The sequence below is a fragment of the Drosophila teissieri genome, chromosome X (genome assembly GCF_016746235.2).
Source record: "Drosophila teissieri strain GT53w chromosome X, Prin_Dtei_1.1, whole genome shotgun sequence".
In the NCBI taxonomy this organism is placed as follows: Eukaryota; Metazoa; Arthropoda; class Insecta; order Diptera; family Drosophilidae; genus Drosophila; species Drosophila teissieri.
The window spans coordinates 17,865,229-17,881,866 of record NC_053034.1 but is presented as its reverse complement, the minus strand read 5'-3'; the positions used below and the strand labels follow the sequence as shown (position 1 = coordinate 17,881,866).

The 16,638-nt window shown below is 41.1% G+C and overlaps 1 protein-coding gene across 2 annotated transcripts in view; it reads left to right on the top strand.

The window, feature by feature from the left end:
• The first annotated feature begins 12,651 nt into the window (after positions 1 to 12,651).
• The window catches only part of LOC122624680 (acetylcholine receptor subunit alpha-like), a 45,983-nt gene continuing 41,996 nt past the window's right edge, over positions 12,652 to 16,638 (top strand). For both annotated transcript variants that reach the window (XM_043804353.1, XM_043804352.1), the window contains exon 1: positions 12,652 to 12,706. In XM_043804353.1, coding sequence (XP_043660288.1) covers positions 12,652 to 12,706 — 55 coding nt within the window. The remainder of the gene's footprint in view (positions 12,707 to 16,638) is intronic.

Genomic DNA, 16,638 nt, shown 5'->3' with positions numbered 1-16,638 from the left:
CCATTTTCGGCAAGTCAACGAAATGTTAAATAAGCAAAACGTGACTTTATTCGCAAAATTATCGGGCCATGGGCTTGGGCTTGGATTTTCGGCAGAATGGTGAAAGTTTCGGTGAAGAAAATCTAGTTGCACACCTTTGCCAGTCACTGAAGCTGGACCTTTGTGCCTTTTATTAAGTGGGCGAGTATATTTGTACACTTGAAAATGAAGTTAAGTAGCATGATTGTTTTCTTCAAGGCTTCGAACAAAATCCAACAAATTGTATCTTTACCAATGGGAATATACATGCTTTTGAGCTTTGTACATTTTTGTTTGTTTTAAATTTGTAGCAATTTTTACTTTAAATTGGTCTTTGCAAGAAGAAAGTATTTGAAAGATCGCACAAGTCTGTGGAAAACGTTCGCTTGGCATATAAATTCTTATGTGCCATTTAAGGATATATAAGGTATGCGAACGGGCCTGTGTTTCGGTGTGTCCTGTTCGTCCTGTTGTTGTGGCTCCTGTTGGCTTTTAGTGCTACTGGCAGCTGACGACGGCCGAACAAAACAAAAGCAAAAGCAAAGGCGGCAGCAAAAAAAAGCAAAGAAAAAATAGTCGAAGCCAAAAATTGCTGACAGCATTTTTGGAAATTGGCGTCGAAAGCTCAGCAAGGATTCTCGATGGGTGAGTGGAAAAAGGAGAAAGGCGACAGGAGAGGAAGGGGTAAGGGGGAAAGGGGGAAATGGCAGAGAAAGCGGAGAAAGGGGCGACAAGTGCGTCTGACAGGCGTGGCATTAAAGCCGCCATAAAGCTCACATCGATGGTTTTTGTTGTGCTCTTAATGTGGCCATTGCCATTGTGCCGTGGCCAAAACCAAAGTTTGTCATAAAGTGTCAAAGTGAATTGAAAATTTCCATTAAGCGCTGCAAATCTGCTGGATTCTCGCTTACCGCAAAAGCCGCGCTCACAAAACCGCATCCCAAAAACATTGTTGCACTGCTGAACATTAAAAACCAAACAAAAAAACTACAAAACCAACTAAAAACGAAAAAAGAGAAAACATAAAATCACAATAATTGAAACATTTTCGTTGACAAAGGTCGGCGCTTGTAAATTGATTCGAGTAATATCAATTATGGGCCATCATCAGCGAGTTGTAAAGCCCAGATTTGGTTTTTGGTAGGACAGAGTGGATTATTTTTCTGATAGATGTTAATCACTTGAATGGTTTTGAAATTAATCAATTAGGCTGTAATGACAGTTAATAGCTTTATAACCAATGCATAACCTATCATTTTTTTTAACTAACTAACTACATTAGATTGCTTTAAATGCTGCAGTTGAACTGTAGCTACTCTCAGAAATTTTCGACCCTCACACATTTGGCTTTCATTGAAATTTGCCGGTACGAACCCACACTTGAGCCAGTTCAAAGTGCCATTTTCCATATTCGTTTTGGCCGCTTTGTGCCTTTGACTTGGCCCGTCGGCCATTGTTAAGCTGCTCCTTCAAACGAAAAAAAAGGTCCTGCCAGGATTCCCACTCCCTCGCTTTGCCAAGGAGGCGATGGATCCTTTGGCGTATCCTTTTTTGTATGCATTGCATGGATCGCGCTGGAGATGCTGCTGGTACTGGGTATTACGACAGTCGGCAAAAAAATAAGTGAAAAATACTAAAATATAAATATAGAAATTTATGTTTTATGAAAAAAGGTGAAACATTATTTTGCCTAGAATTATTTACAAATTATTGCAGCACAAATTCAAGTTGAGATGCAAGCACTTTGAAGGTTCGTGGTTTTAAATAATGTGCGAAGGCATTTTCTCGCAGTGTAGCGTCGTGTGTTCCGCGTCATGATTGATGCCCAGTTTGCGCGAGATTTCGTTTTAATGCCTTTGACAAATCCGTTGGCACAAACGAGAGGAGCGAGGCGTGAAGGGCCGCAGGACCTTATCCGTTATATGGCGTTATATGGCAGGACGACGAGGAAACGAGGCAAAGTCTTAATGACAAAAACATTGGAGCGTCGATTTTTTGTCTATACATCCTTTTCTTTCGCCTCGTCAACGCTACGTGTATGGCGAAAGTAAGAGAAACGAGCGAAAAGGACATCAAGATTTGGTCACAAAAATTAGCGACTTCAAATTTGGAAAATTTGGATATCAAGAAATCGGATACATCAGCTGTATTTTTAGGGAAAATATTTATTTTTGGATGCTATTTAGAGGTATTTTACACAACTCATTGGTCCCCTATTATTTGGGCCAATTTCCGTTAACGAGGCCAATAGTTCGAGCACCTTCGAGACAGAACCTTCGCCCCAACCTCAAACCCACTCATTCCCTCTTTCCACTTTCCACTCGCCCCAATGGCAATCTGCTAAGAGAAGGCAAAATATTTGCTGAAATTTTAAGCATTGAAAGGTTGAAAGGTTGAAAGGTTCGACACTTTGAAGGCGACATTTCAAGGAGAGAGCAGCAACAAAGGCGGAGCTTAGAAGCCATGGGGCCAGATGAAGATGAATGGACGTTAAGCGCGGCGTTGAGGAATTAGTAGGAGACAGGCCGAAGGATCCACCCAGATGACAAAAGATGATGACAGCCAGGCGTGCGATGCGATGGCTATGGCGATGGCGATGGAGATGGAGATGGCGATGTGCACGATGATGAGTCGGTTCGGTTATGGAGCCACATAGTGGGCACACTCGGGGAAAAAATACCCAAATTGACACAAAAAACTAGACAAAGTGCTCAGAAAACCATTAATCTGTTAATAAACTGGTTTATTTATGGATGGAAAATAAGGCAAAAAACATTGGCAACAATAGATGATATATTTTACTATAACTTGCCTAAAAATAGTTGCACAGATAAAATAATTCATTTTTTAAACAACTAACTAAGTAAACTTACGATCCATATTATACATATTTTTGCTGAAACATGACAAAAAATCTAAATTGCCAAATTTGAATTCGAATCGATTGGAATTTCAATAACAAGCTCAACGAGGTATAAAATTCCGTATTTAGATCACTATTTCGAGTATTCTGATCAAAATACTGATTATTTTTTATTTCATAAATCAGAGAAACGATTTTTCTGTATAACTTAAATGGTCACACAACAAAAATTTCCAATATTAATTATCCCTTTTTGGAAGGACTTTGTAAATTACATTTTTCAGCCAATTATCGCATTTATTGCACAAATTCCCATTTTGTAAAGGGAATTTCTATATTTGCGTGCAGTTTGATTGGAAATTTCATTGCTACCTCAACGAGATATAACATACCATATTCCGGCAGCTATTTTTCAAGTTTTGGCCAATTAATAACCAAAGGATTTAACCTACTGATCCACTTTTGTTGTGGTTTAAGTTGCAGTGTCTTGAACACAGCGATGACAACATGCAAATGGGGTAATTATAATCAAAATGAAATTAAATTGCTCGCTGTGATGGAGTTTAACTGATTCGTGATTTTGTTTATTAATTTCGCGTGATTTCATTTCCGAAAATTGTCAAACGAAATTAACTTTAAATTTTGACTGATGACAGTGGGCTCCTTTCGTGTTTTATATAGCGAAATTTGTGAAGGGCGGTTTTTCTGTGCCTGTTGTTGATGGTAATGTTTTGTGCCGCTCAAAGCCACGCCCACTTGGACACCCGCCCGCCCTCATTTTGGGATCACTCTCCCATGGCGTTTGACATAAAAAGCATAATTGATTACACGCATACAGACGCACACAAAAACGCAAACACACAAACACACAGAAAGAACCGCAGGCCGCGCCCCCCGCGCCAAAGCCGCCCCCTTTTTGCGTTCTGCGAGCGTGTTGAAGGCAGCTTATGACGTTATTCAATTATGGCTTACTTAATGCGGAAAATTTGCTTTCATTTTGAACCAAAAAAATTGCATTTGCCTGCGGGCCAAATGCCATTAGAGGCAGCGTCATAAGCGCGCTGTGTTGGCCAAGTTTAAATGGCCAAAAACGAGAGCTCAAGTGCCAAAATGTGTGTGTTGGTGTGTGGGTGTGTGGATGTGTGTGGGTGTGTGTGTGTGGGCCACACATTAATGCGTTCGAGTGCCTACTGAGTGCAGAATGAATGGACTCACCATCCATCATTCGAATATCAGTCAAAATGAGTGCATTAATGCGACATAAGCGTAATAAAATGTACATTTATTTGCAATTTGTCATTCGACTAATTTTCGGCTGTGCGTAATATTTTCAGGAATTAGTTTATAAGTTCGTTATAAAAGTTTTAATTCATTCAAACGTATGGCACGTTAGCATATTCACATATTTAAAGCTTATGTTTATTTTAATTAAAACACAATCAAAAGCCCTTTTGCCTGCCCGCTCAAAGTTAATTTAAAATGGCCAAAAACTTGAATACCCAAGGTATTCACATGTCCCATTCAAATGCCATATATATACATATACACATATACATATTCCCCAGACCGAGTGAAAGCTCATGCATAGTTTAGGATCCCCGACGTCAAAGGATCCCGCAGAGCGGTGGGTTCTTGCTCCTGCGAGGGGAGGGGGAGCCACAGGGAGAAGGGGCGTGGCAGGCCGGACCGGACCGGAAGTCGTGCGCCAGGAACCGGAAGTGTCCCACACACAGAGTGTGCTGGATTATGCGCCAGTGTATATTGGTATATGTGTGTGTGTGCTGGTTTTTGGGCCAACTTTCGGTGCTTAGCAAAATGTTTTAATTATAATAAAATTTCACAGAGCAATTTGTTGTTTCAAGGTTGTGGGCGTGGCACAGAAGGTGGTCGAAACAAAAAACTTGTTGGCTTTTCAGTTGGAACTTTGTGTTTCAACATTATATATAATGTCATTTATTGCACTCGAAGAATATCCCCAAATTTGTCACATTTTGCCAGTTGACTTCGCTGCAATTTCTGCTATTTAATTTTTCTCAGTATTTTTGTGGTGAGAGGGAGGGGGGGTTGACTAGAGGGGGCGTGGCACATGTGGACCAAGCCCATGTTAAACAACAGCAACTCATACAACTTCAGAGGAAGGACACGCACTCACATACACACACGCTGGCACACCCATACACCCAGACACACACACCCACAAAGATGAGTTGACAATACGAGTGGCAATTATTTAACTTGATTTATTTGCTTCAGTCAACATGTGAAGAGGCGGTCTCGGTGGGGGGTGGGGGCGTGGCCCTCAGAAGTGGCATAATGAAGCGGCCGGGCAAATTTAATTAGAGCATCCTCCACAGCTCGCTGGCCACTTCACCTGGCCAACTGAAACAGCAGCAGAAGCAGCAGCAGCAGCAGCAGCAGCAGAATCATCAACGGCAAAACTCAACTTTAATGACAAAACAAACCTTTCAGGGCAACAACTCTCCAGGACCGGGCCAAAAGCATTCGGCCAACAATTGGAGCAGGAAGACGAGCATCAAAGCTGCGGATATCCTGCAAAAATTGTGATTTATCCATTTTGCTCTGGGGCCATATGTGATTTAAATACTTCCCTTTCGAAAACCTCAAGTTACTAATTACATTTGCGACAAAGTTCTACACAAGACTGAGTGTTCGGGCTAAAAGGTTTCTTAGTAAAGGAAGAAATTTGGCTTTGGATGATAAAAGCTTTTAATAAACTTGGTTAACTAAAATTATTGATATTCAAAACAAAAGTTTATACTATAATAACTACTTAAAACAGAGGATGCCAAAACGTAGTGGGTTCATTGTTCGAATAGAGGGTATCAAGCCAACGGGTACAACGACATGGCCATTGGCATGACAACCATTTGGTCAAGTGTCTCATTTTGTGTATGAGGCAAACAAGCTGGGACAAGCTGCATCGTCCTCCTTTCAACTTTCTGTCAATAAAAAGAGAAACACAGGACTTGAGCTGCAAAAATGTGCAAGGATCTTCCTTTGACCCCCCCCTCCGTTTTTGAAGGGGCAGGGGGGTGGCCCCATAGCAGCGATAACAAGTTCCACGCGAACGGATCCTGTGCAAGCGGAAACGAGTAAAACTGCGCCTCATCATAACAAGCCTTGGCTTGTTATAATAAATAAAAAAAGCAAATACACAAGGAAGCCAGAAAACCAGAAAACGATGAAGAAATTGCAGTTCGCATTAAATTGAAAAAATATTGTAAGCAATCCCACTAGCGCGGTCTGTGGAGGGTTAAGCAGGCCAGCGGCGGGTTAAAAGGGTTACCTGAAGTGCGTATCAAATGGCCGTGGCATTAGGCCATTAATGTCAGCCTCGAGTTGCTAAAAGTCTGTTAAAGCCCGTCATTTCAATGATTACTTGCATCACGAGGCATAAAAGCAAGATTTATTTGGAAAAAAATAAAGAGAAAATATAAATAGGAAGCAGAAATGAATGGAAATTGCAGGAAATGGGTAAATGTGGTTTAAATACACATATAAATGAAAAAGGACACTTTGCCTTGTATTTCACTGGTATTCACCATGCCAAAACCCCTTTATTCGATTTTTTTTTCGTTTTTTTTAAGACATATATGATGCCATGAACTCGTATAATTCATGGCAGCTTAGTCGAACCGCATCGAATGGGGCAATAACCCGTCACATAGACACTTGGGATAATCTCGAACAAGATAATCAATTCTCCAGCTCGTAATTTGTCACTCGAACTCGAGCAGGCCGCAGTATGGAAAGCCTGCTGGCAGCGCTTTAAACAGCTTATAAATACAAAAGAAATGAAACATGGTCCCGGCACACAGTGCGTATGAGCAATAAATCTCTTTGGCGAGTGCCAAAAGGAAAAATCCAAAATAAGTAGCAGTAGGCAGTAGGCAGCAGAGGCAGTGGCAGTGGCAGTGGCAAAGACAAAGGACGAAATGCGAGCTGCGTGATGGGAAATGGAAAATGGAGGTAAAAAGCACAAATCACAGACGGCAGCTGTGACAGAAATCAACTGCCAAGGCGAAGGCGAACTTGAGCGTGGTGGGTGGGCGAAAATTGGGGCCTGGGGAACAAACAAACAGTTTTGCCCCATACTTTTTACGAAAGCAAAGACAAAAACTACAAAAACGCAGAAATAGGAAAGAGAAAGGAGAAACCTGCAAGGGCACGCTGCAGGTTGACGACTGTCACCTGCGAGTGCAAGTGTGCGAATTGCAGACCACCACCGAAATGCAAAACCAGCGACAAGGACATTCGAGTGGGTGGGGCAAGAGCAAGCAAGGCAGGCACAGGACACCCAGCCATAAGTAGACAATGAGTTAAAAGCGAAAATCTAGCATCGGGCGGCGGGGTGGTGGGGTCACCAGATCCTAACCCGCAGATATATATGCGCACATATATCCTAGCCACAAACAACGAAAAAAGAGGGGAAAACGGAGCGCAAAAAAGTAGGCAACATTAAAGATGCCAACGCAAGGACAAAGCTCAGCTGGTGGGCGTTTCACGGCGTTAGGGGGGAAGGGGGCGTGGTTTGAGGAAAGTGGCCATAAAAAAAGGGCCCCAGAAATGTGTGCGGCTGAGAGCGATTGAAATGGCTGAAATGCGACTGCAAATCGTACATTTACACCGTGAAAACATTAAAGGAATAGGCAAATATACGTACGAATCAATGTTCATTGCTTGAAATTGTATTTAATTGAAAATAATTGAAAACATTTATATTAAGATTTAGCGTTGCAATTAAAAGGTGCTAATGCATTCTAAAAGATTTTAAAGACTAACCGATAAACGTAAAAGTAAACTAAACATTTAAATACGTTGTTTGCAAATAAAATGTTTTCATATTTAGCTGCATGATATTTTCTAGTGTAATTAACGTTCGCAATCAGCCATTTCCCGCAGTGTTGTCAATTCATAAATATGCTTGGCAATTGATCAAATGCAGCGACTGTTTATGGGGGCATGTGTGTGACCAGACCATACGAGTATATACATATATGTTCATATATCGTTGGATATCGGGGCGAAGCAGTATATAGCTTTGTGTCAGTGCCGACGGGCCAATAATGCCGCGCAATTTGAAACGTTGATGCCCGATGATTATGTTGATGACGCAGCGCCATTTGGAGCACCCAGAGAGAAAGGGAGTGAGAATGAGATAGATTTCTGGCGGGGATCTCAGTCGCTTTCAGTGGCAGCAGCAGTATTTGAGAGCCAGTGGGTGAGAGTTGGGTGAAAGTTGGGAGAGAGCGGGAGAAAGCAGGAGAAAGCGGGCGAACCAAATAGAAATGCAAGGCACATTGTTAACCCCACTTCATTGAAAATGCTAATCGCACTCATTACACGAAATATGCATGTAATAATAGCAAAATCAGCAACAACCAGACAACGAGCGACGCCCGACAGAGATGGCGATACTGAGGCGAAAGAGACGGCAATAGCCGAGCGAAAGAGACGGCTGCATGGGACAGACAAGCAGCTGCTGCTGAGCATGCGAATGAGTTGCCCAGATGATAATGATGATGTTTCTGTTGATGGGAATAAAATTGTTGCCTTAGCCTTTGTTATGCCACTCCAGACTTTTGACGTAGACCATATTATCAAAGCCAGTAATATTAAGAAATTATGGGGCGAACAATTTCGGAGTCTAACTGAATATGACACAAAACTGTCCAAATTCCATTTTAATTGCAAGAGAAGTACGCACCTTTTATTTTGGGATTTTACGGATTGAGTACTGCAAGTTTACCACAAACAGGAACTTATTAAAATAGTTTGTTCCAGTTTTAGAGTTCTTGCTAAGTGGCTTAAAAATGTTCAAAATTACAAACAGATACCAGTAATAATTGTGAAAAGTAACATTTAAATTACCAGCCAGCTGTTTAGTCTTACCGAATATTTTCTGTCATATATCCTTGGCTTAGGATAATTAGTTCGACTTAATAACTTAAACTTTACTGACTTCTCTGTTTGGCTTCATACTAGGCTTCATTCTAAGCCATAACTTAGTAAGACTGCATAATATAGTTATTACGCCCTTTTATCCTCGTTCGCGACTCCGCATGATTAGGGGTTAAGGGTCAGGGGTCAGGGGCTCACCCCATTCCCATTCCCATTCTCATCTCAGCTCATTTCGTTTTTTTTGCAGACTTGACATGCCGCTAGCGCCGCCTAATGAGCGCCCATAATGAGCGACAAATGTGGTGGGGGTGGTGCGGTTTTTTTTTTTTTTTTGGGGGTAAGTGGGCGGTGGGTGATGGGTGGGTTGACTTCCAGGGGGAAGGGGGGCCAAAAGCCGTGGCAGTGGCAACTATCGCGTGATGACGGCGCAAATTGGGCGGGCAGACAAACGGATGTTGACGGCGAAAAATCGAATTTCTCTCGCGCTTTTTGACTTAAGTCCCATCATTTACCCTCGCTGGGGGTATTCCCATTTTAATCACTTCAACAGAATTCTGCTTTTATTATTTTAATTATTTAAGCTGATTTTTTAGTCAATAAATTGCTGAATGCATTTATAACTTGCTTGTGTTATAATACTAAAAGTTAAAGAAAGTAACAGAAGATAGAAATTATCTAAAAAAGAAACAGTAACCATTTTTATACTGATTATAATCCATTTTGCTGTAGGTAAATATAATTATTTTTAAGTCCATCCTATGTGCAGATTCGATGTATAATAATGCACTCCTTTGGCTTTTGTCGTGCTGTCGTTTCACTCGTATATATACCATTTTTTTTTTGTACATTTCGCCATGCATTTAATATGAAAAGACAACAGGCGAGGACAGGCAGGTCCTGGCAGGACGAAAAGGACGAAAGGGACGAGAAGGAGGCAAAGGACGACGGCGGCTTTGCCTTGCCCTGTCAAACCATCAAGGCGCTGGCAAGGACAATGGGGAAAGTCTTAAACGCTGTCAACGTTGGCTTTTTCAAGCTTCAAGTGGCAGGACGAGCAGAGGCTGCAAGTGCGAGTGCGAGTGCGATGGCATGATGCCCCTGGCACATTTTTTGGGGAGCCCCCGAAAGTCGCCGTCTCTTTCATTCGTGCGGCTGTTTAAATTGACACTTGGCATCTTTTGTTGCATCAAAAACGTGTCGTCCTCGAGCCATCCTTGCATCGCATCGCTTTATCCTGCCATGTCCTGCCATCTGCCATTCGCCACCTGCCGCTGCAGGCGACCCTTAACCCTCTAATTAAGATTCATTCGATTCATTACTCTGAATTAACATGGAAACTTCGACGACAATGTCCTCAAGTGTGCAGCATTTAATGTAATACTATTTTTTTTTATTTATATTATATTTTTAATTATATTTATAAAAATGTTAAAAACTTTAAATGTTAAAAAAAAGCTAGAAAAATGTTACACACATCGCACTTCGAAATTATGCGTAATTTGCTGCAAAATTACAGATATGTCACTTGGGCTTTAAGAGGGTTAAATATTTGACAGCACGAGGTGAGCACTCTTAATGGTAAAGTGGGTGGTGGGGGGGGGTGAAAGTGGGGGGTGGTAAGGTCATGCACACTCTTATGACATTTTCTTAAATTACTTCCGAAAACCTTTTCACGCCCTCGCTGAATTGCTCATTCATGCCACTCCCACACTTGGCACCATATTTTCCCACGCCCCCATTCACAATTTTCCCACGTCTGCCACCTTTGCACCCGCCCCAACACAACCCACCACACCCCCCCATACACCCTTCATTTTACTCAAGTGGCGACTTAAAGTCGCTCTAATTGAATTGCGCAATAATGTAGCAACTTTTCAGGGGCACTGAAATGCTGCTATTTCTTTTTAATTCGCCATAAATTTGGAGTACATTTTTCCATGAATAAAATTAGGAAAATGCGCTTGCCAGCAATTTCCACCTGGCATTTTCCTAGCCAATATCCTAAATGGAAAATAATGTCAAATAATATTACTTCACACTGCAAGCCTTCACTGTCATGTCATGTTTACTTGTTCTAAGCGTCGCATGACAACTTTGCTTCTTGCGGATAAATCAAGTTCAAAGGTGACAGCAGGATATTTCAAGGACTACTTATCGATTTTTCTACGCCGTAATTGCGATTTAAATTTACATAATGAGCGAGATAATAGTGAGCTATTCGTCTTAAATGTATAAAAGTTTCACATAACAGGATTAGGGCTTAGTTATTCATTTAAAATATTAGTTATGCTTTTGGATTTAAATAGTCCCCGTCTAGCAATCACTCAGCCACTCAAAGGACTTTCGAGATTATCCCAACCCAACAGAAAAGGGAAAAGGGGAAAAAGGGACAAGTCTCGCTCGTCAAGTCTCTTGCAGAGTTATTAATTAAATTAACAGACCCAAAGGAGCCTTTGCCAGGAACAAAAACTTTGGGATACCTTTGGAACCGGGGTAAATGAATTACGCAAAATTAGCAATTAAAATTCACAAAATGTTTGCGGCCCAAGACGCAAAAACAAGAACAAAAAAAATGTCCTATTCTAAAATATACATATATACATTTCAAACAATCCAATTTGGGTCAGCGGTCTGAGCAGAAAATTATAATTAAAATCAATTTGCATAAACAGAAAAATAAGAAAAGTCCTGAAAGAGAAAATATATTTCAGATTTTTCGGCGGACTTGAAAACTTTATTGTGCTTCGCAAAGAAAGCGGATGAGTTTGGCCAGGAAAATGTCCAAAAAAAAAAAGGAAAGATTATGCCTAATAAATCACAAGCAAATTTTCGTAGTCACCTTTCTTTAAGCACTTGAGAGAGTCTCATTTTGTTTGCAAAAATATAAGGCTTATAGAATATTTAATTCCCCTAGATATATTAATTTGAATTTAAGGAGAATTACTATTACTTTTGGGGTGAGCAAGTTGCCCTGTCCTTTGATAAATTGGTGAATTCCCTTTGTGAAAATTTAAAAAATGCTCACACATACATTTCCCCCGCGAAATGAAAGGAATTTTTTGTTTCTAATGAAAGCACTAATTAAATGTGTCCTTTCTTCCAGGACTCGTCCTTTGTCTACCCCTCTCCCCCCTCCACACTACGCGGCATAAGGAAGAAGAACAGATGGAGGAGGAAGCGCAGGAATGAGGCGATGTGAAGCAAAAGGACAACGAGGACAACAAGGAGCAAAACAAAGGCAAAACAAAGGCAAAGCCGAAAGAGGGCCACCAAATTGAAGAACACACACATTTGAAGAATTTTAATCGAAAACTGCCAAGAAACAAATATATTTACAAATATATTTATATACCTTGTAAGCCAAAAACGACCGTACATTAATAGATCTAAATATATAGATACATATACGAGTATATAGAGAAATATGTTATATTTACTATGAAATCGAGGAGCACGGAGGCATGGACACCCAGTATAATAATCGATGTAAATAAATGCTGCCAATTCGATTACACTGCGAATTAAAACTGCAACTGAGATGCATAAAACGCACAACAACAATCCCAGAAATAACAGAAATTCACAACCCATGAAGAAGAAGTTCACTTCTCCCGCGACAGCTGCGCCTGCGCCTTAAAAACTAGAAATACATATATAAATATATATATAACATCGATCTTGGAACTATCATATTGGACCTATCAGATTGGAGCCGCCAGAGCAGAGGATTATATATATATATTTATATATATATATATAGCGAGCGAGAGAGAGAGAGAGAGAGAGAGAGAGACGGGGCAGATCCACCACCGCAGCACTGGCAAAAAAAGCGTGCAGAGGGAAATGAGATGAAGTGGTTTCAAGTGACCATAGATATGATTCTTGTGCTTTCATTTATATCAAGTAAGTGGCTCGTATTTATTAGCCTCGACCCAATCTTGTTTGGCCTACCCACTCATATATAGTCGCCCCAATCCCAATCCCCGCCCAGAATCCGAATCTGAATCTGAATCCGAACCCGAAACCCCGCCCCTCGATTCGAGTGCCATTCAAACAAAGCCCGTCGACGGCAAGGACTCGCAACACAACACAAAACAATCGCATGACATTCGCCCGACATCCTCTCGACACTCAAAACATTCTCCAAGTTCCGCCGGCTTTGGTCCCCCTACAATCCCCCCTAGAATCCCCCCAGAATCCCCTCCTGGAAGCCTCCGATTCTGCGTATCCGTGTGTCCATTGAGGCACTCGAGTGCTTTGAGTTAGTTATGGGGGCGGAACTGGGAGGACAGGGCCAGCGTGCACTCAGAAAAAACCTTCTCTTGATCTCTTTGTACAAAATTGTTACATTCCCTATATTTAAAATGAATGGACGCAAGGATATGCAAGCAGCTATGCTTACAATCAAAGTATTTTGGTTTCATTAAATGTATATAGTTCAATGGTAAATTACATTGGTAAAATCTACCAAGCCCTTTTTCTGCGTGTATCGTGGAAGTGGGACATCAAGACAATCGGTCGGTGGCCAGGAATGAAATCCTGGGATGATGAGGATCCTGCAGAGGCTTTCCAGGACCGAGGTTAGCTGTTATTGTCTGTGCCAGGCTTTATTGCCAAAGCTTAATTTGGATTCTGGCAATCGCCGGCGAATGAAACAGAAAACACACACTGACGGCGGCAGGAGAAAATAAAATAACGAATAACAAATGTAACAAAAATAAAAATCACTTGATATAAACGATTGCGAATTGGGATTAATGAGGCCGCTTGCAATAGTAGTCGAAAGCATATGTACCCTTTGTTTGGGATACATTTATCAGAACCTAATCAAAGTTATTAACAGAATGCCAAAACTTACCCTTTACCAGAAATATTATTTAGTAACCATATAAGTCAAGTAGTGGTTAAGTTTTGTGTCACGTTTATTGAAGATCGAATAGAAATTTTAGAAAGTTCCTAGAGTTGAGTGGTAAGCAGCAGCAGTTTAGTTGGAAATGGAAGTGAAATGGAAAGTGGCGAGAGCGTAACAGGATGAGTTGGCTAATGCAGGCGAAAAAGGACGAAGGACAATGGTCCGGCTGAACCGAGGTTTTTAGCACAGGCTTCGGGTATCCGGTCTCAGTTTTCAGATTCAGTTTCAGTTTCAGTTTTTAGTTCTATTTGGCGTCTGCAAAATGAGGCCGCAGCATTGTATCTGTATCTGTGCCCCTGCATCTGTATCAGTGTGTATCTGTGTGTCTGCGTGCATGCTTGATTGTGTGTGTGTGTGGCTGCATAGCCGAAACTGGCACAAGGCAGCCACGCCCACAATCAAAGCAGCCTCCCCCACTTTTTCTTCTCCTTGGCCAACAACGCATTGATTGCGAACTGAGCCAGCCTTTTTCCCATATTCTTGGATTTTCCCCCCCATTTTTTCCGCTCTTTTTTTTTTTTGCATTTTTTGTTGTATTTTTGCCACCCACCGACCAACGCCTTTTGTGCGTGTTCTTCCGATTTGATTTTCCATTTTTTATGCGCATCGCGTCGCGACGCGTCACCAAGGCCAGCCAACATTTAATGGCCCAGCCCACTATTCGTGGCCGTATTCACTGTATTCACTGTATTCACTTTCACTCCTTGGCTAAAATCGAAACCGAAATCGAAAGCTATCACAAAGAAATCGCTCGGTTTTTCGCTTTTTTCCCCTTTTGCCACAGCAATTTGGTAGTATTTTCAAGCACCACTGCGATTCTTGACAGGAACATATGTGCTGTGCGACAACTATTTGTTAAATAAAATAAATCGAACTCGCATTAATCACCATTCATTCACTTTACTCGCAGTTCCAGCGTTGCTGTTCAAAATGCAATTTGTCGTTTTCCCTGCTTTGGCAAATAGAAAAGTTTTAAAGTTAAATAAATTTGAATAAAAGGAAAAGGTAAAAAAGTGCGACTGATTAAAAGCACTCTTCATTGTATATATTGCTAAGATATTTATATATTTTTTAATTTCCCAGATATATTATTTATTATTATCTGCGGGATAATTAGAGCCACTTACCATTCTTCAACAAACATTCTTGGCCAACTCGAGAACAAACAAAACGAAAAAAATAATAGCTGGAATAGCGGCAAAGTAGAAAATAAGTACTGCGAGGGTAAACATAAATCTGGAAATTTGTTTTGGGGCACACACTTCCATTCCACTCGCTGTCTTTCCACGTTCATTCGTTGTTCTTAAACAAGCATTGAATTTCTTTCGATTTAAAAAGCCATAAATTGCGCTCGAAAAGCTTCCTGCTTGTCTGCTGACTGGCCTTAGGGCCGTATCCGTGAAGTTTCGGTGTGGGGATCCCCGGAACCGCCAAAGAGCCCCCGAAAACCCCTAGAAAACCCCCCAAAACCCCCTAGAAAACCACCCAAAAAACCCCCGAAACCCCCAAGAGAAACGGAATCAGAGAGCAGCGCCCAAAAGCGGGCAACACAATTTTTCATGTCATCATTTTTCGGGGGGCCTTGCAAGGCATTGGGCAAACATAAATATAAATGGCAGTAAAGCACGCCCAATGATAGAAATAGAGAGAGAGTGAGATAGAGAGAGAGAGAGGGGGAGAGAGAGAGAGTGAGAGAGGGAGTGAGAGTGAGAGAGAGGGCAGAGCAACAAACACATATGCACTGCCATCAATGGCTGTTGCAAATGGCTGCTAATGCAGCTGCATCAGCCGAAGACGAAGAACCAGCCACGCTCCAGTTTCCGCTTTGTGGCCATTAAACAGGCACACACACACAGGCACACACACACACAGGCACGCACACTGCCGCACTCACACGTACACCGAAAAATATCAATTTAAAGGAGAGAAATAAAAGCAGCAAGCTAGGAAAAATATAGATTAAAATATAAGACGATCGCACTGAGGGAAAAGATGCAAGAAACTATTAAAAGCAGCTTTCAAAACAGATCTTTACATAAAGATAAATATAATTACATTATTTAAACTCCTATTATGGCATTATCCTATGCTCATAAGTGCTTTTATCTGTCTAAAATGATTTACTTTACAATCTACATTCGATTTTCTCTCAGTGCAGAAGAACTTCGGCCAAGAGAGTGCATCTAACGCCCTCTTTTTCTTCTAGCATCAAACGACAGACGACATCAAGCCCATTTCCACAGCTTCCACTGCCCCGTCAGGCGGCAACTTATTCCACTACTACTACTTATTTCAAATGACGGGTCAAAGGGCAAACTATAACTTTGCGGCATATATTACACACACATAAAATGGCTGTGTGCGTCTGTGTGTTTCTGTGTGTGTGTGTGTGTGTGTGTGGTTGCATTGCCCTCGAACGGTATACTTCATTGGGTTGATAAATTCATTGCATGTTTTTATAAAGAATTTCGCAAATGATGTACAATAAATTGCACTTTGAGTTTATTTGCGACCATGGGGATTTTATACACAAGATGTGGCGTCAAAAGAAATGACTTCAATTTATTGCAAAAAATAATGTGCAAGAAGTGCAATTTCATTTCTGCACTTTAAGAGGCAATAAAACATGGAAATGCGTATTTGTAAAGTGCCCGTCATATTAAAGTTTATAAGTCAATTAGATGCTTGATTACAATCGTAAATCAAAGCTTGAAAAATATGCAATATGCAATATGCAATATCTTCGAACATTATTGGAAATATTTAAGAATATATAGAAAACTCCAAAGTGTATTGAAATATTACCATTGTCCGACGCTTATCAGCAAAGCTTCGTATAATTTTTCACTTGCAACCACTTTATCTACTGCGATACTAATGTCCTCCAACGCCCATTATCCTTTCGCTCACCCAGGACACCACC